Below are 25,122 nucleotides of genomic sequence, written 5' to 3' on the forward strand. Positions count from 1 at the left end.
ATAAGGCAGCACCGAGATAACCGTTGGTTTCTCAAAATTTGATATTTGACTGGGCAACACCACTCAATCATCACCCTTATAGCCAGTCAGTTAGTTAGTTACAGTCATCACTTTGCCAACCTCACTCTAGCGCCCAATTCGCCTTCTCTCTCTCCCTCTCATTTCCATTCCACAGCTGCAAGCTATTCATTCCAACCATTTGTTTTTTTTTTCCTTCCATCTCACGTCACACAAACAATGCAGATTTCGCCATGATTTTTTTCCCTTTTGGTAGAGCTCTGTGTTATCTATGCATGCAAATGTTTCTGCGTTTGATGCAATGAAAACATCTCTTCTGCGTTGATTTGTTCTCGCAACGTGTCAGGCGATTCGAGTTGATTTCAGGTTTTAATGATCGTAGATAGCTGCGCAAATTTATTTTAACTGGTGTAGATCATTGAGAATTAATGCTTTTATGTGTTAAGCAAAACCAGAGCTTTTTCATGGTGTTCTTGTTTGAGAATTTTGATGACATTTATAGTGATGTTGGTTTTTATTTTTTTTGTAATTTGATGTTTTCATGTTTAATATACAGTTGATTCCGTAGCAAAGCGTTCGCTACCAATTTTCTCATAAAAAAAAATGTTATGATCCCTTGATATCTGTTACTGATTTCCTTTTTCATTTAAAATTTTTAGTTTTGTTACTTGTAGGTGGATTGCTGTTTTCACCATTTGAATGAATATTTATTGGCTTTTCTTGTGGTAGTATAATGGAAGAAGAGGAAGAACAAAAAGAGACAAAAATATCTGATAGTCGTGAAATGAAGAATAGTGGTGTGGAACAAGTTCTTGAGAGTCCTCCAAAGGAAAATGTGAATGCTGCTGGCAGTGACATTGGGGATGAACAGGCAAATGATTCCGCAGGTAAAGATATGGACGAAGGTGGCCAGTTTGAGCAGTTATCTTTGAGAGATCATAAGAAGGATAATGAGCATGCGGATTCAAACTGGCATTCAAGTTCGGATAATGTACCACACCAATTTGGTGGAAATGCAGAAGATTCCAATTATTCATCTGAGATGTACTCAAGAGAGGGTAGTTCTTCCCCAGTTGCTGGCATGCAACATGGTCATCTTTCTTATAGCCCTGGGTCAGAGGGGCATTTTGATCACGTGGACAAGGAGTATGCTCCATCAGTTAGTTATGGTTCACCTGTATTTTCTCCTGTTAGTTCTCCACAAAAGCTTAGGGACAAAAACGCTGGGTCAAATACGTCTGCAGAATTATTGCACTTAATTGATTCAGCTATCATGGGGAAACCTGAAGGTATGGAGAAACTGAAGAACATTGCGAGCGGTGTAGAATTTTTCGGGAATGGTGAAGAAATGGAGAGAGTGTCTTTCTTAATAGTGGATTCGCTTCTTGCAACAATGGGTGGCGTTGAAAGTTTTGAAGATGACGGTGATAATCCTCCTAGTGTAATGCTGAACTCTCGGGCGGCCATTGTGTCGGGTGAACTGATTCCTTGGCTTCCTTATGTAGGCGATTCAGATGTTGCAATGTCGCCCAGGACACGAATGGTAAGGGGACTACTTGCCATATTACGGGCATGCACTCGAAACAGAGCCATGTGCTCGATGGCTGGTTTGTTGGGAGTACTGTTGAGAACAGCAGAAAAAATTTTCACAGTAGATGTTGGCTTAAATGGCCAAATAAGGTGGGATGGAACTCCTTTGTGCCGCTGCATACAATACTTGGCTGCACATTCTCTCAGTGTTAGTGATCTTCATAGATGGTTTCAAGTCATTACAAGAACACTTACCACAATTTGGGCACCTCGCTTGGTGCTTGCGTTGGAAAAAGCAGTAAGTGATAAGGAATCAATTGGACCAGCTTGCACTTTCGAGTTTGATGGCGAAAGTTCTGGTTTGCTTGGTCCAGGTGAGGGCCGCTGGCCATTCGTCCATGGGTATGCATTTGCAACTTGGATCTACATTGAATCATTTGCCGACGCACTAAATACAGCTACGGTTGCTGCAGCGATTGCTGCGGCTGCATCTGCTAAGTCAGGTAAGTCATCGGCTATGTCAGCTGCTGCAGCAGCTAGTGCGCTTGCCGGTGAAGGTACGGCACACATGCCAAGGCTATTCAGTTTTTTATCTGCTGATAACCAGGGTATAGAGGCTTATTTTCATGCTCAATTTTTGGTTGTTGAAATTGGTTGTGGAAAGGGAAAGAAATCCGCTTTACATTTTACTTATGGTTTTAGACCGCAATGCTGGTACTTCATTGGTCTTGAACATACAAGCAAGAATGCAGAAAGTGAAATTAGATTATATGTAGACGGGTCTTTATATGAAATTCGTCCTTTCGAGTTTCCTAGGATTTCCAAACCCCTTGCATTTTGCTGCATAGGAACTAACCCTCCTCCTACAATGGCTGGCTTGCAACGCCATCGCCGTCAATGCCCTTTGTTTGCTGAGATGGGGCCTGTTTACATCTTCAAAGAATCAATTGGACCAGAAAGGATGGCACGCTTGTTTTCTAGAGGAGGGGATGTAGTACCTTCTTTTGGTAATGCAGCTGGGCTACCATGGCTCGCAACTAATGCATATGTGCAGAGCAAGGCAGAGGAAAGTGTTCTTTTGGATGCAGAAATTGGAGATTTCATTCACCTACTCTATCATCCTAGTTTGCTTAGTGGGCGTTTCTGCCCAGATGCTTCACCTTCTGGTGCTGCAGGTCAGATAATTTCTGGATGTTGATTTTACGGTAATATATAAAATTTTCTGCTACTGCATAAGTATATGTTGATTTTTCATGAGAAAAACATCCCTGACTTATACTAAGTTCTGTTTGTTGTATATGGTGTAACTAGAAAAATTTTAAACCTTTTTGGTTGGAAATTAGAGTGTTTTATAAATAGCATAAGGGTTCTCCTTTCTCTCTCAGTGGTAACAATTTGTTTGACTTTTAAGAGAATACTTTCTACTGTAATTCTTCTTCACAATACATAACTCCACGACTATTTGGATTTTGATAATCACACAAAGTTATGAGTTTGCATTAAATTCAGTTATCAATGCATTGAAAGAAACTAGGCTCTGCATATTTGTTTTTATTAGTATAAAAATTGGACATTAACACTTCTAAGAAAACGGTATCTTTTTGGAAGACAGTACGATTTGATATTTATGCAGAGAACAATGGCCATGAAAATACAAGAGATTCTGAAATGCAATATTAATTGAATCAACAAGTATCAAGGGTTCTAGTTCAGTTGGTTGAGTAGAGTGTGAGTGTTGTAAATCTCCTGTTATCGTGTTCAATTCCTACGGATAATTTTGTTTTTTGAATCAACAAGTAAGCAAAATAGTGGAATTCTTTGATGTGTTACTTATTCTTAGCTGGTCAGGCATGATATAGCTGTCTTGTAAGGATTTGCATCATGTGTGCTTGATTAATTGTATTCAGTTTCTTAATCCATTTTTGTAGTTTAGTCTTATGAATACACTATAGATTAAGAGAGTCTGCTACGATTTTAACCACTTGTTACTTTTTAGTTTCTTCCCTTCTTTCGTTCATAATATTCTTAGTTTAAACCAATTTCCATGACCATGCTGGTTCTTTTCATCTCTTAAAAGTTTTCAATTTTACATCACTGATTGTTTGTTGGATTGTAGATGACTTGATCTTAGGATTGAATGACGCCATAATGTTATGTCATAAATCAGGTCTATTGACAAACTATTGTCCTTTAAGTACTTCTTAGGAAATAATTATGTGAAAAATATTTCAATATTTAAAATCCAGATCCTTAAGTTATTCAAATAATTATATGTATTTACCATCATACCATGATAAAATGTCTTTTATGCATCAAGTCATGTAAAATATGTTGCATTTCTGTTCTTATTATGGATGGTCTCTTTATTATGATTCAGGTCTGCTTCGACGCCCAGCTGAGGTTCTTGGGCAAGTTCATGTTGCTGCACGAATTCGACCTGTAGATGCTTTGTGGGCATTGGCTTTTGGTGGTCCATTATCTTTGCTTCCCTTAGCAATTTGCAATATTCATGAGGACACTCTAGAACCACGGCAAGGGAATATTTCTGTGTCTGTAGCCACTACATCTCTTGCTGGTCCAATATTTCGAATTATATCAATGGCTTCTCAACATCCGAGGAACAATGAGGAGTTGGTTCGTTGCAAAGGACCTGAGATTCTTTCAAAGATTTTAAATTATCTTCTCCAAACCTTGTCTTCACTTTGTGATGAAAAGCATGATGGTGTTGGTGATGAGGAACTTGTTGTTGCAGTTGTCTCACTTTGTCTATCTCAGAAAATCAACCATATGCTCAAAGTGCAGCTCTTCACTTCACTGTTGCTGGATTTAAAAATTTGGAGCTTATGCAGTTATGGCATACAAAAGAAGCTTCTATCATCACTTGCTGACATGGTTTTCACTGAGTCGGTAGTGATGCGAGATGCCAATGCCATTCAGATGCTTCTTGATGGCTGCAGAAGATGCTATTGGACTGTTCCTGAAAAAGATTCAGTAAATAATTTTTCACTAATTGGATCAACAAGACCGGTGGGTGAGATCAATGCTTTGGTTGACGAACTCTTAGTGGTAATTGAACTTCTAATAGTGGCAGGATCTCCTTCATTGGTCTCGGATGATGTTCGATGTTTACTTGGATTCGTGATTGACTGTCGGCAACCAGGTCAGGTATGTAGTGAGATGGGATGCTTTTATTCTCTCTTTTTCGTGGGATAGTGAAAATAAAGTAAAATCTTAGGAAAGATGCTAATGATGCACACAAATACAACATTTTAGAATATATTATTATGTCATATAATAGAGAAATACTGGATTTCTAAGTAACATCCTTCGAATTTGAAAACCCAAATTGATATCATAAAAGTCAATGGTTTTGTTCTTTTAGGCTAGTCCTGTTGTCGTTATCCAAATTTCAGAGGTTAATCACTTTGCTTGTGTATTTCTTGTTTATGACGGGTTTCTCTTGTAATTTTTTATTTTCTACTTTAGTTTTGTGTTTGAAGATTTTTTAGTAAGTTTTTTATTTTTTAATTCTCTGTTTTCATATTGTTTTCTATTTCTAAAGTTTATACAGTAAAAACAACTGATAAATTATTTTAAACGTTTATTATAAAGATAGCCTTGTAATTTTAAGAGAAGAAAATGATCTTTCTTATTAGTGATTGATCAGAATTACGTGAGAGTTATATAGGAAGAAATGGTAAGGAGAGATCCTAACCACCTGTGCCTGAACACAAATTTAATGATCTTTCTTATTATTCTGCTGTGTCTGAACACAAGCTATATATCGTCTTCTGTTTGTGGTTATTATAATATGAAGTTTAGCAGCTTATTTGGAAATTTGAACAATCTAACATAAATTTATTATGTTTTGGTTTCATTATTAAAATCTCTCAGTTATCTGAAATTCAAAGAAAATTTTACTCTTTATTTACTTCATTTTCCAGATTGCTAGGGTGTTACATCTCTTCTACAGGTTGGTTGTGCTGCCTAATACAGCTAGAGCTCACTCATTTGAAAAAGCATTCCTAGCATGTGGTGGGATAGAAACTCTTCTTGTTCTTCTCCAAAGGGAAGCTAAAGCTGGAGAAAGTGATGTCCTGGAATCCTTGTCAAGGAATCCTGAATTTCAAAAAACTAAAACTGATGGTGACAGTGGAATCACAAAAACATGTCATGATGCTGAAGGGTCCAATGTGAAAAGTGAAGCCAACTTACAAGACAACGACCAAGGTTCTCAATCTTTTGATAGTGGCAGTAACATTGATCCTAGTTCCCCTGATGCATATAGTGAAAGGATGACATTTATGTCAGAAACTCCATCTGTCAAGAATTTGGGAGGCATAAGTATATCCATCAGTGCTGACAGTGCAAGGAAAAATGTTTATAATGTTGATAAAAGTGATGGCATTGTTGTTGGGATTGTTGGTCTCTTAGGTGCTTTAGTAGCTTCTGGCCATCTGAGGTTTGATAAAAGTGATACAACAAGCAACCTTTTGGGTGTTGGACTGCATGATGGAGGTGGTACAATGTTTGATGATAAGGTTTCTTTTCTTTTTTATGCCTTAGAAAAGGCTTTCCAAGCAGCACCCAATAGGCTAATGACAGACGATGTCTATACAGCTTTGTTGACGGCCTCGGTATGACATACTCTCTCTTCCTTATCCCTACTCCTTACAGATGTATTTATAGAGAGCTGTCTTACTGACAGCTGTACCCTAACAAACTGAGTTAGTTTAGAACTGCTCTCTGACAAGGCTTACAGTATACTCATGCAGTTCCTGCGAATAACATTTCTGCTTATAATATTCCTGAGAATGTAACTCTTGGGAATACAACATCATTCCATCGAACAAACGCCCCCTAAGCTTTTTTATTTTAGACATCATAATCTTATAGCTTTTGTTTCTTTGTAAGAGTGTAGAAGGATGTGAACATTTTTTTTAATACGAGCAAAAGCTATAATTCTTCCAACTTAAATTATATATGATATAGTCCTTACATATATTGTTATACAAACATACTATCCATGTTAATTTTTGCATTCGATGGTTATAGATTGCCTATGAAACCCAAATAATCCAAATATAAATGACATAAATCCTCCTATAGCAATAGAAGAGTAATACATCAAAGCCTTGAAGCCCCTTTGAAAATCTATTTAGAAAAACTAATGTTTCCTTTTCCACGTTTTTGTTGGCATTTTTTTTTTCCAGATCAATGCCTCTTCAACAGAGAATGAGCTGAACTTCTATGATTCTGGCCATCGCCTGCAGCATTCACAACTTTTATTGGTGCTTTTGCATTCCCTTCCATTTGCACCTAGGACTCTACAAAGCAGAGCACTACAGGTATTAGCTTAACACGCTCATTTTTCTATAATATGCATGTAATATTTGTGCATTGTATATTATTTATTATGAGATTCAGTATCCTGTTTCCTCACATTCTTGATTTATGTATGCATTTAATTGTTTTATTGCAATTTAGTTCTTTATGAAAGTACTTGCTTAATTTATACATTTTAGTTTCTTGTTACACATTTCTTGTTTTTTCTTTTGTTGGGGAGGGGTGGAGGGGTAAGTTTGCCATTATTTTTAAGATATGAAAAATTGTGGTGAAGCATAGAAATCATTTCTTCACTTCTTCAACAGATAGGCTGAGCCTGGTAAAAAAATTTAAAACTAATCAAAAGATAGTTTCTTATCAACTGCATTTTTCTTTTTCTAAAGCATGACTAGTTCTGTATCTGAATTTAAATGAATGCTTCAAATGGTTTTGTTAGCCCTATTGGTTTTATGTACATGTGACAGTGGTAGACAACCAGAGGGACTGGATTGCTCTTGGTTTTAACATTTTTCTGTATTTAAGGCTTTCATATGTGGCTGAGTGGTGAATATTTTGTTTTTTAGTTTTGCCTTTCTTGTATTATATTTTGTTATCAAATAAAAAGGTGTAACTTATGTTGGTTATATCTAATGTTTCATTCTTTAGTCTCTTCATTTCTTTCTGGTCTTATGAGGGAAGCTCTGTTTTTTTGCAAGTCCTGGCATTAATTTAAGTACATTTTATGTTAGAGTTAAGGAATGCAGTGCATGTGCATGCCGCTGCCATATAGAATGTCTGTTTTATTGCAATTTAGTTCTGATGAAGAGTTCCAGTTATGCATATATTTCCTACCGGAAAACTTGTTTTGTAACCCCCAGTTTTGAGCTCCCTGTTCGTGTATGATTTCAGGATCTTCTATTTTTGGCTTGCAGTCATCCAGAAAATAGAGGGATTCTGACAGATATGGAGGAATGGCCTGAATGGATTCTGGAGGTCCTAATCTCAAACTATGAGGTAATAATATATACAACTCTTATCTTACCCTTTCTTTAGTATACTTCATTTCTGTTTTAAAAAAATTCAACACACACAATCCTAATCTCAAAATATTTATTTCACTCAAATCTAAGTATTCAACAGCTATAAGCTGTGACTAAAATCCACTAAAATAAAATATGTGGATTTCTCCCTGTTAATTCCTCCCCTATGGTAACCAGAGAGCTGTTTCTTACCTTCAGTCCAAGATGGTTGTCTAGGTAGATTTGAATTGACCTTGAGTTGATAGGAGGAGAAAATATTGTTTGACAATGCTGCCAATAAAAAACAAGTCCAATGGTGTTTTAAAACCAGGGCTATGTTGGAAGCCAACTGAAGGGGTTCATTCCTTTTTAACCAGCTTAAGCTTCATGTTTCTCTGTCCATGGAAACTGCAAATGTCATCCAATTGTTTACTCCTGATATTAAATTTCAACACAGATTTCTGTGAATTGCTCAAGTGTCTTGCACTCTGCATATTAAGTTTATATACATGGTAATACAGTAACCTACAGTTCTGTTTGTACAGTTACAATTCTGTTAGACTAGTCTGTTAGTTAGACGCTGAATCAGCAATTAGTTAGTGGCTTCTATGAGAAGCTTTGATGTACTATAAATACTCTCTTCCCTCTGTAACAACACAACTAATCAATGACAATTTCTCATTGAATTCTTTTATGGTATCAGAGCTGTAGGTTACTCTATTACATGGAAAAATATATTTGTAAGAATAATAAAGAATTGGAATATTTTCTAAGATCCTAATGTTCCCAATTCTTCATAAATTCCTATTGTTTCAAAAGCTATAATTACAGTTTTATCATTTCCAAAGTTTGGTGCATATAAATCATATGCGGCGAGCTTGTTACAATATGGTAAATCCAAATACCCTAGAGAGAAATAAATGATACATACAACTTTGTGTGTGTGTGTTAAGATCTCACATGGGCTGCAAATGACCAAAGTAGAGTTTATAAAGGCTTGGACATTTCTCACCTCATGAGCTAGTTTTTAGTTGGGCCTAATCCAAATTCAAGATGGTATAAGAGCCTATCACAGATATAATATTGGGTCATCCTCAATTGTCCAAGAATGAAGTTGCCCCTATGGATTTCCCTACGCAATCTACCTAACCCCATGGCTTTCCCAGTGCAACCTACATGCCACGTGACTTCTCCAATCCCGATGCAATATGAAAAAACAATTCCTATAATATCTGTGGATCAAATGTCCCATCTTGGGTGTGAGGGTGGTTATGTCCAAAATAGAGCTTATAAAGGCCATTTACAGAGAATGAAAGAATTCTATTTACAGAGCTTTCAGCATTTGGGTAACATATCCTAGTATGTTTATATGGTCAAAATTTACTCCTCTCACTAAGTAGTTTCTTCAATAGATACAGAGAATGAAAGAGACGAAACTGCAAGAATTCTATCTACAGAGCTTGCAGCACGTAGAGCAGACCAGTGACGTATGACATACATCTGTCAGTTAGTTAAAACTGAAATAACTGTAACAACTAGAAATGCTACAGCTACTGAACAACAGAAAGCATAATGAATTGCACTAGGCTTATACTCTAATACAACATGGGTGCAAGAGTATGTTTCCAAATCATTGTGCTTAGAAAATAACTAGAAGTATGTGTGTGAATACATGTCAACTTCTTGTGTAATGTTATTATTCATGCTACACATTTTTTGCTTTAACAGTTCGGTCCAAGCAAATCATCTGATTCGACAAGCCTTGGGGACATAGAGGACCTTATATATAAATTCCTTGTTTTCATGCTGGAACATTCAATGCGCGAAAAAGATGGATGGAAGGTGGATGTTTGTTTGCATTATTAACTTAAAATTTTAGGCAATGCACTTTCTTGATATTTTGTCTTCTGCATGCACATGCAATAGTTTGTTTGTTGATATTTTTGTATCAATTATTTTTTTCTTTGGTTGGAGTTGTAATTAATGAATGTCAAAATACTAGATGAGACTTGAACTTGTAATGAATTTTGCAAATAATTTTTGTTCGCTTGAATTTCATTTGTGTTTTTTTTAGAGCCTGACAGGTTATTTGATCCAAGTAGCTAATCCCACCTTGTGAGATAAGGTTTGGTTATTGTTGAGTTTCATATCATGTAGACATACAAAAGATAATTATCTTTTTTTATTTTTGTTTAAAAGGAATTTGGTTCTGTAGTAAAAAAGGCAGAACATACTACCAGGGGGTGGTGGTGCATATTGTCTTGGACGCCATGGCCGTAAAAGTGGCCGTAAAATAAAGCATAGCTGTCTTATTTGATAACATTTCTTGAACCATGTGATTAAGAAAGAGTTATCAGAAATACAATATTAAACCCTTTGGCCGAGTACATATATATGAATTAGCAAAATATAAATTTTTACTATTTTTTCATGTCTTACTTATGACATCACATAATTGTGGTATTTTAATTTAACCTGGAATTTCTATATGAAGCAGCAATTGACTACTGAAATTTTGTGGAATATTTTAGTCATCATGTAATATCTGTGCTGGAATTCCTATTTGTTTGCTTCCCTGATTTCTGCTATTATCAAGTTCATTCATACTGCTTACTTTTGCTCAACTTTTGTAGGATACTGAAGCAACAATTCATTGTGCAGAATGGCTTTCTATTATAGGTGGATCTAGCACAGGAGAACAGCGAATTAGGTAAGTTTAAAAATCCATTATGAGCTCATTATCTTTCCTTGTTCTATTACTTTGCTTCCAGCTTCATCATGGTAGTCTGTTCCTTTTGCTACTTGATACTGTTTGACATTGTTTCTGAACTAAACATTATACTACATCTTAGTATAAAAACGTTCTCGTGATATTTGGAGTTATGACAAACATACAAAGCTTTCAAAAGCTTTGAAAGTGACTGCTTTTTTATACATTTTCTGGGCAGAATTTTGGAAGCTATTAAATTATCCTATTTCATTGGTGCTAGTGAAACGAAAATTATATTTTCTCAAAGGGCAATATTCGGAATTGAAACACAACATGTCATTAAAATATATGTGCCAGGGTTGTGAAGGTAGTCCCAAGGTTAACTTAATTAAAGATATTCTGGACCTTTTGAAAATTGTAACTTTCACTCGAGTTTAGATCAGATGTTGGTAAGTTTTAAAATTGAATAAAATATGCAGACACTGTCAGATCTCTGTTCCACATTGATAGGGAACCCAATGAGGAACAATTATGTCTGACAGACAAGTGTGAATAATAGGTGTTACTAGCATTGATGATAATGGATGAGCATTTCTTTGAATAAGACTGCTCTATGCTATTATTGATCTGACATGTACTCCTTCGTTTTCTTGAGGTTTTTCTTACTTTTTTGCTTACAGAATACATTCCCATGATCCTAGTCTAGCTTTGTAGAAAAAGATTATAAAAATTTGAGGAAATCTTTTACAGGCACATTCAATTCTATCATATTATTCCCTTGATAAAAGTTACTGCTGAGGTGAAGATATACTCTTTTTTTTTATCACGACTTATGTGTTTATTCTTCCTTGGTTCATGTGTTGAAGACGTGAAGAATCTTTACCTATATTTAAGAGAAGACTCTTCAGTGGCTTGCTGGAATTTGCTGCTAGAGAATTGCAGGTCCAGGTACATATTGTTTCCAATCATTATCGGTTTTCCTTATAAACAGTTTCATTTATGCCAGCCATCCCAAGATAAAGTTGTCCTCTGATGTTTTTTCCCCATTGTTCAATTTTGGTTATTATTGTGTATGCTTATCTAGAAAATAAAATCTCTCCACTTATGCATATGCACACTTACAAAAGCAAGTGTATATCTACAAGAATAAGGACAAATTCAATTATATTATTTTTTTTTGTTGAAAAGAGTAGAAGGAAAACCAAAATAATGTCTACATTCAGATTTTCCTTACTGCAGACTCAAATTATTGCTATGGCTGCTGCTGGGGTTGCAGCCGAGGGTTTGTCTCCAAATGCTGCCAAGGCAGAGGCTGAGAATGCTACTCACCTGTCTGTAGCTTTGGTGGAGAATGCCATTGTGATACTTATGCTTGCTGAGGAACATTTACGGTCACAGAGCAAGCAATCCTCTTCTTTACGCCCTACAGACGGCTCTCCATCTCCCCTCTCTCTCTTTTATCCAGTCCATTATAACTTAAAGCCATTGACCAACACAAGTGCAGAATCAGCAGAACTCAGGGGTGATCGCACATCATCATCTAGCAACTCTGGGGGAGTCTCTCTTGATGTATGCATAGAGTAATTTAAAAGTTGACATGCATGCATGCTATGTGTCATAAACACAGTAATTTTCTCTCCATTGCTGTTCTTGTCGTTCCCACAAAATTCATGCAATCATTGCATACCATTCTATTCTTTATAAGAATTTTCTCATATCAATAATGATGAAAGGCTGATTATGAGTTTAATTTTTTTTTCCAATGCTTTATCTGTTTTCTTCTTAAATATCCGTCTTTTGGCCAGGTCCGTTGGATTAAGAAATATCTTTTTCCTTTTCTGTTTTGTTTTTCCCCTACTTTTAGTTTATTTGCATTCTTGTTAATTTACTTTCTATAAACCCTTTCTTTCTCTCTCTCTCTCTCCTAATCTTACATATGTTATTTTCTATATTGTTGAGACTTATGCTGTCAAGCTTTTAGGTACTTTCTTCAATGGCTGATGAAAATGGTCAGATCTCTACTTCAGTTATCGAAAGGCTTGCTGCAGCAGCTGCAGCTGATCCATATGAATCTGTTTCTTGTGCTTTTATATCATATGGGTCCTGTGCTAAGGATTTAGCAATTGGGTGGAAATATAGAAGCCGTTTATGGTATGGTGTTGGCCTTCCATCAAATACAGCCTCTCTTGGTGGTGGTGGGAGTGGATGGGATTTTTGGAAGTCTTTATTGGAGAAAGATGCCAATGGCTACTGGATTGAGCTTCCTTTGGTGAAGAAGTCTATGGAAATGCTGCAAGCATTGTTGCTAGATGAGTCCGGGCACGGTGGTGGTCTTGGTATAGGTGGAGGGTCAGGTACCGGAATGGGAGCAATGACTGCGTTATACCAGCTTTTAGACAGTGACCAGCCATTCTTGTGCATGCTTCGGATGGTTCTTCTATCAATGAGGGAAGATGATGATGGGGAAGACCATATGCTGACAAAAACTGCAAGTAGCATCGGTGCAGTGCCTGAAGGAAGGAAACTACAGTCAGCACTTTTGTGGAGGTAATACAATTAACCTCTGAGATCTGACTTGCAATGAAAATTTTTCAAGGGAACAACTCAAGACAAAGCTCCTAGATAGGTATAGCAGACTAGGTGAAGAGATTTATTCGACAAGTTGGCACTTGGCATCACTCATAGGAGTATAATATTTAACTTGATTGACTTAGGAGTATAGTATTTAACTTTCTTCCTAGTATAAATAAGGGTTAGTGCTTCGTCCAATTTATCACCATATTATTGTAATATCATTCTATTCACAGTCTATAGTCTCTCTTTTTCTCCTTTCTTACCTAAATCCAATAATTTCAACTAGTTAATGTTGTCTTATTTATTTATTCTTATAACATGACAGTGTTCTCGCCCCTATTCTCAACATGCCAGTTTCTAATTCTAAGAAACAAAGAGTCTTGGTTGCATGTTGTGTGCTTTATTCCGAGGTTAGTATTGCCTTTTAACATTTTCATTTTTGCTTACTGTGTCATCCATTGTATTTATCATTTGTCTTTCCTTTTTGCACAATCATTGTAATCACCATAATACAATATCTGATCAGGTATACCATGCTGTGAGCATAGACCGAAAAATTCTTCGTAAAAAGTACCTTGAGGCTATCTTACCACCATTTATTGCTGTCTTAAGGAGGTGGCGCCCTCTTTTAGCCAGAATTTATGAACTTGCAACTGCAGATGGTTTGAATCCTCTTATGGTTGATGATGATGCACTAGCTTCTTATGCCGAGTCAATTGAGGTAGTTTAATTTGATTAGTCTATATGGCCCAAAAAAAATTCTACACAACTTTAGTGTGATAAGAAAAAAAAAACGTTTTCAATTCTTTTGGTAACCATGTTTCAACTTTATCTTCTTGGATTCTTCTAAATTCTTTCAATTTTCAAATTTTAACTTATCCAAGCAATTAAGAATAACAAAATTTCAAATTCCACAAAAAGATTAAACCCCTCTTCACATGTAATATTTTGTATCTGTGTATTTATGAGTAGAGATAAATATTGTATATGTAATAAAATATGCCATTATCGAATATATATTTATATTTTAAAATACTTGGGCCTTGTTCCATCTGTGGGTCTAAATCCTTGGAGTATCCATATACATATTTTCCTCTAAATCTCCATGCAAGAATTCATTTTTTACATCAAACAGGTGTCTAGTTCCCACCCAAAGTGGGCAGCAAGAAAGAGTAAAATACAAACAATGTTCATTTTGTCATAAGAGGAAACATCTCTTCATAATGGAAGCCATAAGATTGAGTGCATGCCTTCGCTACTTGTCTCGCCTTGTATTGATCAAGAGTGCCATCAGATTTATGCTTGACTATATAGATCCATCTTCAACTAGTGGATTTTGTACAAGAGTTTTTTTTTGCCCTATATTGTCAAAAGTTCTTCTTAGTATTCGGCTTAAGACCTAATTCAATCCCACAAAATCAACTTTTAATATCTTTAGTCGATATAGGACTATATATACCCTCCCCTTAAGGCTACAATTAAGACAGACCCCAAAGAGTTCAAAATTAAGGTGATTTGGTAAAACTATATCCACCGGTTTTTGTACAAGAGTTATTTGTTTTTGTTTTTTTTCCTATATTGTCAAAACATTCTCTTAGTAAGACAAGTCAAATCACACCACATCACATTAAATATTCCTTATTCTAAGAAATGAAAATAACCTAATTATAGGAATAAATCTTCAACCTAATTACAAGAATAAATTCAATTTTCTTGATCACATTTCAACACTTTCTGCTACCATTTTCAAATAATAAATTTTTTCATTAACTTAATCAAAAGTGGAACACTTGTATTTGTTTGCTTGCCCTCCAATAATACATGCCCAACAAAGTTTAGTTAAAGTAATGTGCTGATAAAGAGCTATTGTATGGTGCTAATATTTTCTATTCATTTGTATGACTTTTGGTGAATTAACTTAATTATGCATCTTACTATTTCTTTCAGGCTGCTCTTGATATGATATCTCCAACCTGGGCTGCTGCTTTTGCATCTCCACCTGCTGCGATGGCATTGTCTATGATTGCAGCTGGTACTTCAGGTGCAGAAAATCATGCTCCTTCGTCAAATGCGCAGATTAGGCGTGAAACCTCATTGCTGGAACGGAAACATGCTAGGCTTCATTCATTTTCAAGCTTTCAAAAACCTCTGGCAGTCCCTAACAAAACATCACAGATACCAAAGAGCAAAGCAGCTGCGAAAGATGCTGCATTGGCAGCTGCTCGCGATCTTCAACGGTTTTCAAGGATTGGTTCTGGAAGAGGTCTTAGTGCAGTTGCAATGGCTACATCTGAACAGCGAAGGAGTGCTAGTGATATGGAGCGGGTTAAAAGATGGAATATTACTGAAGCAATGGGAGTTGCCTGGATGGAATGTCTGCAGCCAATTGATACAAAGTCGGTGTACGAGAAAGATTTCAATGCTTTGTCATATAAATTTATTGCTGTTCTTGTTGCCAGTTTTGCCCTAGCAAGGAATATGCAGCGATCTGAGGTTTGCCTGCTAACTTTTTCTATGGTTTTCAGATTATATTGAGATAACATAGTATGTTAAATTCTTTTTTTTTTTTTTTCCAGATTGACAGGCATGCTCGTGCAAATATAATATGTCAGCATCACATCAGCACTGGAATTCATGCATGGCGCAAACTTATTCGCCAGTTAATCGAGATGAGAAGTCTTTTTGGGCCTTTTGCGGATTATTTGTACCGCCCACTTCGTGTATGTATGATATGACTGTCTACATTGTTGCTACCAACTGGCGCTCTTTGTTGCTACTCATCTATTTCTTGCCTTAAATTCTCTAATTTGTTGAGTATATGAAAAAACTCTAGGAAGATGCATATATTGATTGCTGTTCTTTGGTGTATATATATGCCTGGGAAAAAAAATCTAAGAATTCAAAACCAACTAGTGTAGCCTTTTTGTGCTTGTGTTCCTAGCATTATGTAAGGGGCTTTTGGCTTTGCAAAAGAGTTAGATTGCTCTTTTGAACTTATGCTCCTGTTTTTCTGTTTATGTTTTCTTTTCCTTTTGGGGATGTTCTTGGAGGATTTTTTATCTATCCAACTCATGCTTTCTGATATTAAAATCTTGCCAAAATAATTTTTTTTAATGATTCAATCCACCAAGCTGATTATTTTCTAATTTTCTCTAGGTTTTCTGGAAGCTAGATTTTACGGAAAGTTCTTCCCGGATGAGAAGATGTATGAGAAGGAATTATCAAGGCTCTGATCATTTAGGTTTCGCTGCGAATTATGAGGATTATTCAGGGGAGAACAATGATCACACCACTCCAGTTTTATCTGCAGAAGCAATTACAATAGAAGATGTAAATGAAGATGAAGAACAGGCGGAAACTGAAAATTTGGATGCTAGGATTGATGATATTGAAGACAAAGTAGAGAATCAACCTAATTTTTCAAAAGCAGCTGAAAAAGTTGCACAAGAATCTTTAGAATCCTCTGCTATTCAACACGAAAGTGATGAGGGTGTTGTTCAGAGTTCTTCAGCCTTTGCACCCGGTTATGTTCCAAGTGAGCTTGATGAAAGAATTGTTATTGAGCTACCATCAACAATGGTCCAGTCACTTAGGGTTGTACAGGGAACCTTCCAAGTAAGTTTAATGATCTATTCCCTCCATTTCAAAATAACTAATGTTTTAGCATTAAAATAAATTCACACTGACTGATGTTTTCAGTTTTCAATGATATTAAAACTTTTGTTCCAAATTTGTCCTAAATAAATTACATCAATCTAATGATTTGTTAATACTATGTTTATCAATTTTTCAACCACCACAATTAATCACCCAATTTACAAGCAATTCATTTAACCTGTTGACCAGCCAAAAAAAATTGATGGACTAAAAGTAAGAACATAAAAAAAATTAAGGAACTAAATTGAAGCCAAATACCTAATATTACCCTTTTGAAGCCAAAAGTAAGAGCAAATAACAAAATATCAAAGAGTATATAAATGGAGTAGGGCTGCACAATCCTTCAACAATTCTGTTAAGGAAACCCATTGATTACACCAAATTGAAGCCAAATACCTAATCTTATCCTTTTTTGTACATAATCGTGATGTTCAAACTTTTGATACATGAGAATTACACCCAAACCAAATGTACCAAAGTGTATTGTAAGTTTACATTGCCACATTTTTCATTTTTTTACTTCTTCCGAAGGGGTGATCGATAGCTGTCTTAAAGATTTGGTTCATGGGCCTAGGGCACACTCAGCACCAAAAAGGCTCAATAAACAGTAGCAGAACCGTGTAAGAATATTGTAGAGTTGGTTTTGGGCAAGAACATGAGGGGTGGTTTGTGGACATGGATAAGATGATCACAACTAACATACTCTAATCCATTACACTTGTCTTTCTGTTACTCTTATTATCATCTTTACCCTATAGTTTTCGTAGCTTTTGGTTGCTTCCTACAATCAAAATACATGGAAACTTTTCTTTGAATAAGTTAAGATTTGTGCTGGTATCTTTATTGTAGGAAAAATGGATGAAGGATATGAAATTATTTTCTTGGCTTAAATATATTTCAATTGCACTAGTGTGAATTGCCGTTGTCTTGTTGTAGGTGACTAGTAGGAGGATAAATTTTATAGTTGATAATAATGAGATCAACACCACGATGGATGGTAAGAAATTTGGTTCTGAGGCACGGGACCTAGAAAAGAATCGCAGCTGGTTATTATCTGCTCTTCATCAAATTTATAGTCGGAGGTGAATTTACTTTGTTGACTATTTATTATCTCGTTTTTTCTAGGGTAAAGTATGTTTTAATTTTCATCTTTAAATTCTTTCAAATTTATGGTTTTCGTCCCTGAATTTTTTGGTGACTGGTGTTAGTTCTCAAATTTTTATTCCGTCCAGTGTTTTAGCCATTTCTGTCTATCTTGGACTTCAAGTGATGACGTCACATTTGATTTATTATTTTTTTATTATTTTATTATGTTTTCTGGAGGTTAAAACTATCAGAAATTGTGTTTTTAAAAGAATTAAATACTTTGTGATGGCTTTTGGCCGCCACAAATTGCTACATCTTGAATAATTAAAAATCCAAATGCTTTCTAAGCGCTAAACTCAGAAGACAATACAGTAAAACACAGAGATCCATTAAAGATTGACTTAAACAAAACAAACCAAGCACCAGAAATCTCTACTAGATTTTGAAAAGGCTTCTAATATACACATGAAGTTTTAACCCAACAGCAGAAGGAGATCCGCCACGTTGTGTTCGGAATCATGGCATGCTGTGGCTCCAGCGAAGAAGATGACGCCAACAAGGACAATGGTGTAACGACTTTCAGATATGAGGTTTTGCCGGGGATGAAAAAACCCATGGAGGAAGGCGCAGTCCTCGCTGTTGACAGGCACCAGATATGAAACCACGGTGGTGGCTTCATTTGTCATGCGTAACTCTTGGGTTATAGGCAAAGAGATGGAAACCAGCACATGATGGTCAAGCTTGATGGCCAGCAGGGAGATCATCACCGCTGTCGAGGCGATGAGGAAGAAGCAAAGATACTGTTTCAGAATTTGCTCTGCTTTCCTTAAACTTTATTATTTGACATGATATAGTCTTGCTTCTATTTGGTACCTAGTTTATGGTTTCTTTCAAGCAGTATTATAGATGAGTGTGCAGTCTTTTGAGTAAGCTGCATATATTTACCTCTCTATAAGCATCTTCTTCCCTTTTTACTTCGCTACTTAATTGAGGTTTTAGTATACTTGATGTTGTCTATGTGTTTTCAGTTTTTGTCATTAATTGGTTCCTGTTACAGATATCTTCTTAGAAGAAGTGCATTGGAGCTATTTCTGGTGAACCGTTCCAACTTCTTCTTTGACTTTGGGGTATTAATTCCCTAATATGCCACTTTGTTTCCTTTTTTTATCAGAAATATAATCTTCTTGGATTTGTAACGTATAATTAATTAATGCTGATATATTTCTGAATATCTTACCAATGGTTGTTAAATGTAGCAAACTTATAATCCTAAAACTGATTTTACCTACCAAAATTTCCTCTTCAGAGTAGCGAGGGGCGAAGAAATGCATATCAAGCAATTGTTCATGCTCACCCTCCATATTTAAACAATATATATTTAGCTACTCAGGTATTCTCTTCTTTGTGAATTTTCATCTTGGTAAATTTCTTTGCATCTGGGCACTGGGTAAAAACAATTTATTTTTCAGAGGCCTGGACAACTTTTGAAAAGAGCCAAGCTTATGGAGCGTTGGGCTAGGTGGGAGGTGAGCAGTGTGTCTTAACCCTAAAAGATATTGCTTTATGTTTGGATTTGTTTGATTATATTGGAAAACAGTTTTTTTTTCTCAAATTAAGCTGGTTTCTCCCAAAGTATATGACTTGAATGATAATAATCTGAATATTATTGTAATTTTGTCTTTCAAAGAGTGAATACAAGACTTATTTATAAGCTGCCAGCAACCTAATTAAGGGAAAAAATAAAATGGAACAAAATCTGTACAAATAAAAAAATCAAATTTGTATTAATTACAGAATAAAATTTGTGCTAATTATGGAATGTATCACAACATTCCCCCTCAAGTTGGTGAATATATATCTATCATTCACAGCTTGCAAGTAAGGTCTTGAAGCTGTTCCGTGGGAAGTCCCTTGGTGAACATATCTGCCAACTGAAGCTTTGAAGGGATGTATTTGCTGGCTATAAGACCACTATCCAATTTCTCCTTAATGAAATGTCGATCAATCTGTATGTGCTTTGTTCGATCGTGTTGAACTAGATTGTGTGCAATGCTAATGGCAGACTTATTATCACAAACCAGTCCCATAGGAGCTTCATATTTTATTTTGAGGTCATCGAGTATGACCTTCATCCATAGCAACTCACAAACACCTTGAGCCATAGCTATGAATTCTACTTTTGCACTTGATCTTGCAACCACATTTTGCTTCTTACTCATCCACGTTACTAAATTTCCACCCAAGAACATGCAATATCTTGTGGTAGATCTCCTATTAACTATTGATCCTGCATAGTCAGCATCAGTATATACTTTTGTGGATGAATTTTTCTCCTTTTTAAACAACAACCTCTTTCCTGGAAAAGGCTTCAAGTAATGAATGATCCTATTTACTGCCTGCAAATGTCTCTCTCTTGGGTCATGCATGAATTGATTAGCCACACTAACTGCATAGGCTATATCAGGCTTAGTGTGGGATAAGTAGATAAGTTTTTCCACAAGTCTTTGATACTGTGTCTTCTCTACCTTTTGGCTTTCTTCATCATTTCCAATCCTGTGATCTTTCTCTATAGGCACTCCAGTGGTTTTACAACCCAACTTGCCAACTTCTTTTAGGAGATCAAGTATATATTTTCTCTGAGAAATGAAGATACCCTGCCTAGAGTATGCAACCTCTATCCCGAGGAAGTACTTTAACTTCCCGAGATCCTTCATCTCAAATTGGGTAGCTAACCTCTCCCTCAAGGTTTGTTTTTCAAGCTCATCATTGCCTGCAATAATTATATCATCGACATAGACCAAGAGCAAAGTAAGTTTACCATCTTGGAAGTGTTTTGTAAAGAGATTATGGTCACCTTGGCTTTGCTTGTACCCCAAAGATACCATAGCTTGAGTGAACCTACCAAACCAAGTCCAAGGAGACTGCTTGAGACCATATAGGGCCTTCTTTAGTCTGCAAACTTTATTTCCTCCATTAGTGGCACCATATCCAGGCGAAATCTCCATGTACACTTCTTATTCGAAGCTTCCATGTAAGAAGGAATTTTTAACATCAAATTGATGCATCTCCCAACCAAAGTGCGCTGCTAAAGAGATAATGATCCTAACTGTATTCATTTTTGCCACTGGAGCAAATGTCTCCTCATAATCAATCCCATAGGTTTGGGTGTATCCCTTTGCAACCAACCTCACCTTATACTGGTCCAATGTGTCATCAGCTTGATATTTAACTGTATATATCCACGTACAACCCATTGCCTTTTTGTCTTTCGATCTCTCTACAATCTCCCAAGTCTCATTCCTTTCCAATGCACCTATTTCTTCATTCATGGCTCAAACCCAGTTCTCATCCTTTAAGGCTTCTTGTACTGATATAGGAATTCTGATAGAATCAATAGCTGAAATAAAACTCTGGTGTTGTAGAGAAAGATATTTAGTAGACACAAATTGGGATATAAGATATTTGGCACAAGATCTTTTTCCTTTTCTTAAGACAATTGGCAAATCATCTAGGTTAGATTCATAAGAGGCATCTAGGTTAGATTCATAATTGGGGAAAGTTAGATCTCGGATGATTGAAGTTGTTGTTGGACCACGTCGGGTTTTTTTCTTCGCTGATACTGGTTCCTAAAGCATTTGTCCTCCTTGTGTTGAACTGGTGATGATGCTAGTTTAGGGTCTTTGTCATCCTCTGTAGGAGTGGAATCCTATAAATAGGGAAAATATGACAACTCGTGGATCTCAGCTTCTAGACTATTCTCCCCCTAAAGCAGAGGACTAGTGAAGAAAGACTCTGTTTTATGAAAAGTGATATCTTTGGAAACATAGACATGACGACTTTGAGGGTGATACCATTTGTTTGAGGCATAACCTATGAAAACACATTTGATAGCCCGAGATCTAACTTTCCCCAATAGGGACCATGAACATGAACAAAGACAGAACATCCAAAGACACAACTCTGAAGACTGGTCATAATGGGAACAGACGGATAAAATGTGGTCATGAGTTGAGTAGAACTAACATCATTTAAAACACGAGAAGGTAACCTATTTATCAAGTAAGTAGCGGTTAGAACAGTTTCCCCAAGTAAGACTTAGAAACAAATATTTGAAAGAGTAAAGCTCTGGCAACCTCAAGGAGATGTCGATTTTTCCTTTCTGCAACCCCATTTTGTTGAGGGGTGTCCACACAAGTTAACTCATGAACAACGCCATTATCTTTGAGGAAATTGGAAAGGCTTTGATTCACATACTCTCTCTCATTATCAGAACGCAATCTTTTAATCGATCTCCCAAATTGTGTTTGAATTATACGGTAAAATTTTACAAACAATTGGAAAACTTCAGATTTGTCTTTCATGAGAAATATCCAGGTAACCCGAGTGCAGTCATCAATAAAAGAAACAAACCACTTTGCACCAGAAATATTACTGATAGGTGTAAGTCCCCACACATTCGAATGAACAAGGTCAAAAGGTTTAGAACTTTTATTAGTATTGGGAAGAAAAGCTTTTCGATGGTGTTTAGCAAACTCACAAACATCACAATGAAAAGACTCAACTGACCTTTTTTAAAACAAAAAAAGAAACAAAGACTTAAGGACACTAAACGGAGGATGACCCAGACGCCTATGTTGAAGCCATATTTAGGAGGATGACCACGGTTCTGAACTTGTCTGATGATTGGAAGTGAGAGCATTTTGTCTGGTACACTCTCTTTTGTCGTCATGCTGCAAGTAGTATAACCCGGCATGCTCTTTAGCAATTCCAATTGTCCTCCTCGTGGCAAGATCCTGGAAAATACAATGGAAGTGGAAAATGTCACAGCACAATTTAAGTCCTAGGTGATTTTATGAATAGACAAGAGGTTATTAGATAGTTTGGGAACATGGAGCACATTGTTCAAATGAAGGGAAGATTGAAGTTGAATGTTACCACAACCAATAATGGGGATATGAGAACCATTAGCAACAGTGATGTGTTGGTTACCAGTTAAAAAGGTGTAGGATGAAAAATAAGAAGAGTGAGGTATCATATGATTAATGGCACTAGAGTCTATAATCCAGATATTTTCAGTACCAGAAGTATTAAAGGATAGGAAGCTGGAACTCTTACCAGCCATGGTTAGGGAACAAGAGCTAGATGTCTTACTGAAAGGGTCCATAAAGGCTCATAGACATTCCAATGACAACGGTGGAAGGTGGCTGACGATGCAGGACGGCATCGAACGACGACCAGCGGTATACACAATGACTGGACACTAAAACAATATCAACTGCAGCAATGAAGGCTGACTGGAAGAATGCAGAAGCAGAGCCCCTTTAGATCGGAGGATCTGATACCAACTTGAAAGATAATAATCTAAATATTATTGTAATTATGTCTTTCAAAGAGTGAATACAAGACTTATTTATAAGCTGGCAGGGACCTAATTAAGGAAAGAAATTAAATGGAATAAAATTTGTACAAATAAAAAAAAATGAAATTTGTACTAATTACAGAATAAAATATGTGCTAATTATAGAATGTATCACAACATTATGTTTGAATTGAAGCATAAAAGTTTATGATTATTTGTTCATACTAAACATTTATTCCATGTTAGATACAGCATATGTAACACATCTATCAAATATCTAATTAGTTTTCAACTTACGTAACATTTCTATCCAAAGAAAACACAATCTTGGTTTCTCAACTTCTCCCTCAGAACCTTCTTTTCGGTCTCATCATTACCTACAATGATCTTAATCTTATATATCATCCTATCTTGCCTTATATCGATCCAAGGTCCTATCAGATCTTTTCTTCACATGCAGTGTATATCCACCTACATCCAAATTCCTTCTTATCTTTTAGCCTATCTATAATCTCCCAAGTCAAGTTTCTTTCTAATGCCCTCATCTCGTCTTTCATGGTTCAAACCCAATTTTCATCTTTTAAAGCTTCTGGGCACATAAACTGTTGTAGCACCTTCTTGGGTAGATGGGTACATAATAGGGGGCCTACTCTAAGAAGCCGAAGAAGTATGAAGATGTCATGGCTTGTTCATCTCTGTTTCCTATTATATGTAGAATATAATTTGTCTATTTAAATTAATAATCTGTGTATTCATTGTATATAACTAGATTGATTGATTATAGGAATTAGAATAATTGTGTCATTAGTGTTATTTGTAGCTGTAATATTACAGACGATATCAAGATCAATGAAAATTAAAAATTATGACAAATGTAATGACCTCTTTGCAATGGCCTATGATCAAAAAACCATTAATATAAATAATAGTCGTAAAACAAAAACCCCAAAACCAAAGAAAATTAAAAACAAATTTGGTACTTGTAGTAGAGTCATATATCCTCCGATCTGCCACAACAAATGCAGGTTGGCCACACTAAGTTGATCATACATGTAACACAACATAACAGCACCCCATGCACACTCCTACATCTACCAAGATCCTAGAAAACGTCCAAGTAGCAGACGAGCACACATGAGGAACTTTTGTCAACAAACATCATATAGCCAACCAAATGTAGCAAATAAGTTCTCACGATAAAGACAACCTGTCCAACCTCCTCATGTGAACGATATATGTCCTCTAGTATTAGAGTATTTTTACTCCACTAAGAAAAGTGTATTGGCTTTTACTTAGTGTTAGATGTCAACTGAAACCTGTCAGTGAGCTGTTTGTTAGTTATAGTTACTAACTGTAGTTAGTTAGTAACTGTTAAGAGTTAGTTTTCTTAGTCTCTCTATGTATAGAGATGACACAAATCATTGTAACTTGGCTTAATCATTATGATCAATCATAAATCAATTTTACATTTTCGCTCAAATTCTATCATGGTATCATAGAGCTAGGTTGTGATCCGTGACATGTTTTTCATTTTCCTTCTTTGTTTTTCGACCTTTGATCTCTGTTTTTCCCTCTTCCACCACCTATCTCCACACCTGATCCCAAGCATACTTATCACATAGCCAACAGCATCATCACAGGGAAACACCTGATGGGAACATGCGGTCACAGCGATATTCAGGTGTAAGAGAAATGGCACGTCATCTAGATTGGTGGTCATCCCCCCTACTAGAAGGTGGAAGGATCTAGTGTCCTTGTGCTACTGCAAAGTAAAAGCACACAACATGACCTCTTGTTGTTGTGCAATATCGTGCCTGTATGAGAATCGCCAGCCTTGACTCCTC

General features: G+C 36.1%; 1 protein-coding gene across 1 annotated transcript in view; it reads left to right on the plus strand.

Moving 5' to 3' along the window:
• Nucleotides 1-751: 751 nt before the first annotated feature.
• The window catches only part of LOC114405839 (BEACH domain-containing protein C2-like), a 32,204-nt gene continuing 7,833 nt past the window's right edge, over nt 752-25,122 (plus strand). Inside the window, exons 1-20 of the mRNA XM_028368349.1 lie at nt 752-2,723; nt 3,926-4,713; nt 5,493-5,748; nt 5,779-6,185; nt 6,762-6,896; nt 7,783-7,887; nt 9,621-9,734; nt 10,526-10,602; nt 11,469-11,550; nt 11,842-12,171; nt 12,584-13,149; nt 13,502-13,586; nt 13,703-13,897; nt 15,124-15,669; nt 15,753-15,896; nt 16,333-16,791; nt 17,770-17,915; nt 18,977-19,046; nt 19,226-19,309; nt 19,389-19,445. Coding sequence (XP_028224150.1) covers nt 752-2,723; nt 3,926-4,713; nt 5,493-5,748; nt 5,779-6,185; nt 6,762-6,896; nt 7,783-7,887; nt 9,621-9,734; nt 10,526-10,602; nt 11,469-11,550; nt 11,842-12,171; nt 12,584-13,149; nt 13,502-13,586; nt 13,703-13,897; nt 15,124-15,669; nt 15,753-15,896; nt 16,333-16,791; nt 17,770-17,915; nt 18,977-19,046; nt 19,226-19,309; nt 19,389-19,445 — 6,618 coding nt within the window. The remainder of the gene's footprint in view (nt 2,724-3,925; nt 4,714-5,492; nt 5,749-5,778; nt 6,186-6,761; nt 6,897-7,782; nt 7,888-9,620; nt 9,735-10,525; nt 10,603-11,468; nt 11,551-11,841; nt 12,172-12,583; nt 13,150-13,501; nt 13,587-13,702; nt 13,898-15,123; nt 15,670-15,752; nt 15,897-16,332; nt 16,792-17,769; nt 17,916-18,976; nt 19,047-19,225; nt 19,310-19,388; nt 19,446-25,122) is intronic.

Source organism: Glycine soja, chromosome 3, assembly GCF_004193775.1.
Source record: "Glycine soja cultivar W05 chromosome 3, ASM419377v2, whole genome shotgun sequence".
NCBI classification, from domain to species: domain Eukaryota; kingdom Viridiplantae; phylum Streptophyta; class Magnoliopsida; order Fabales; family Fabaceae; genus Glycine; species Glycine soja.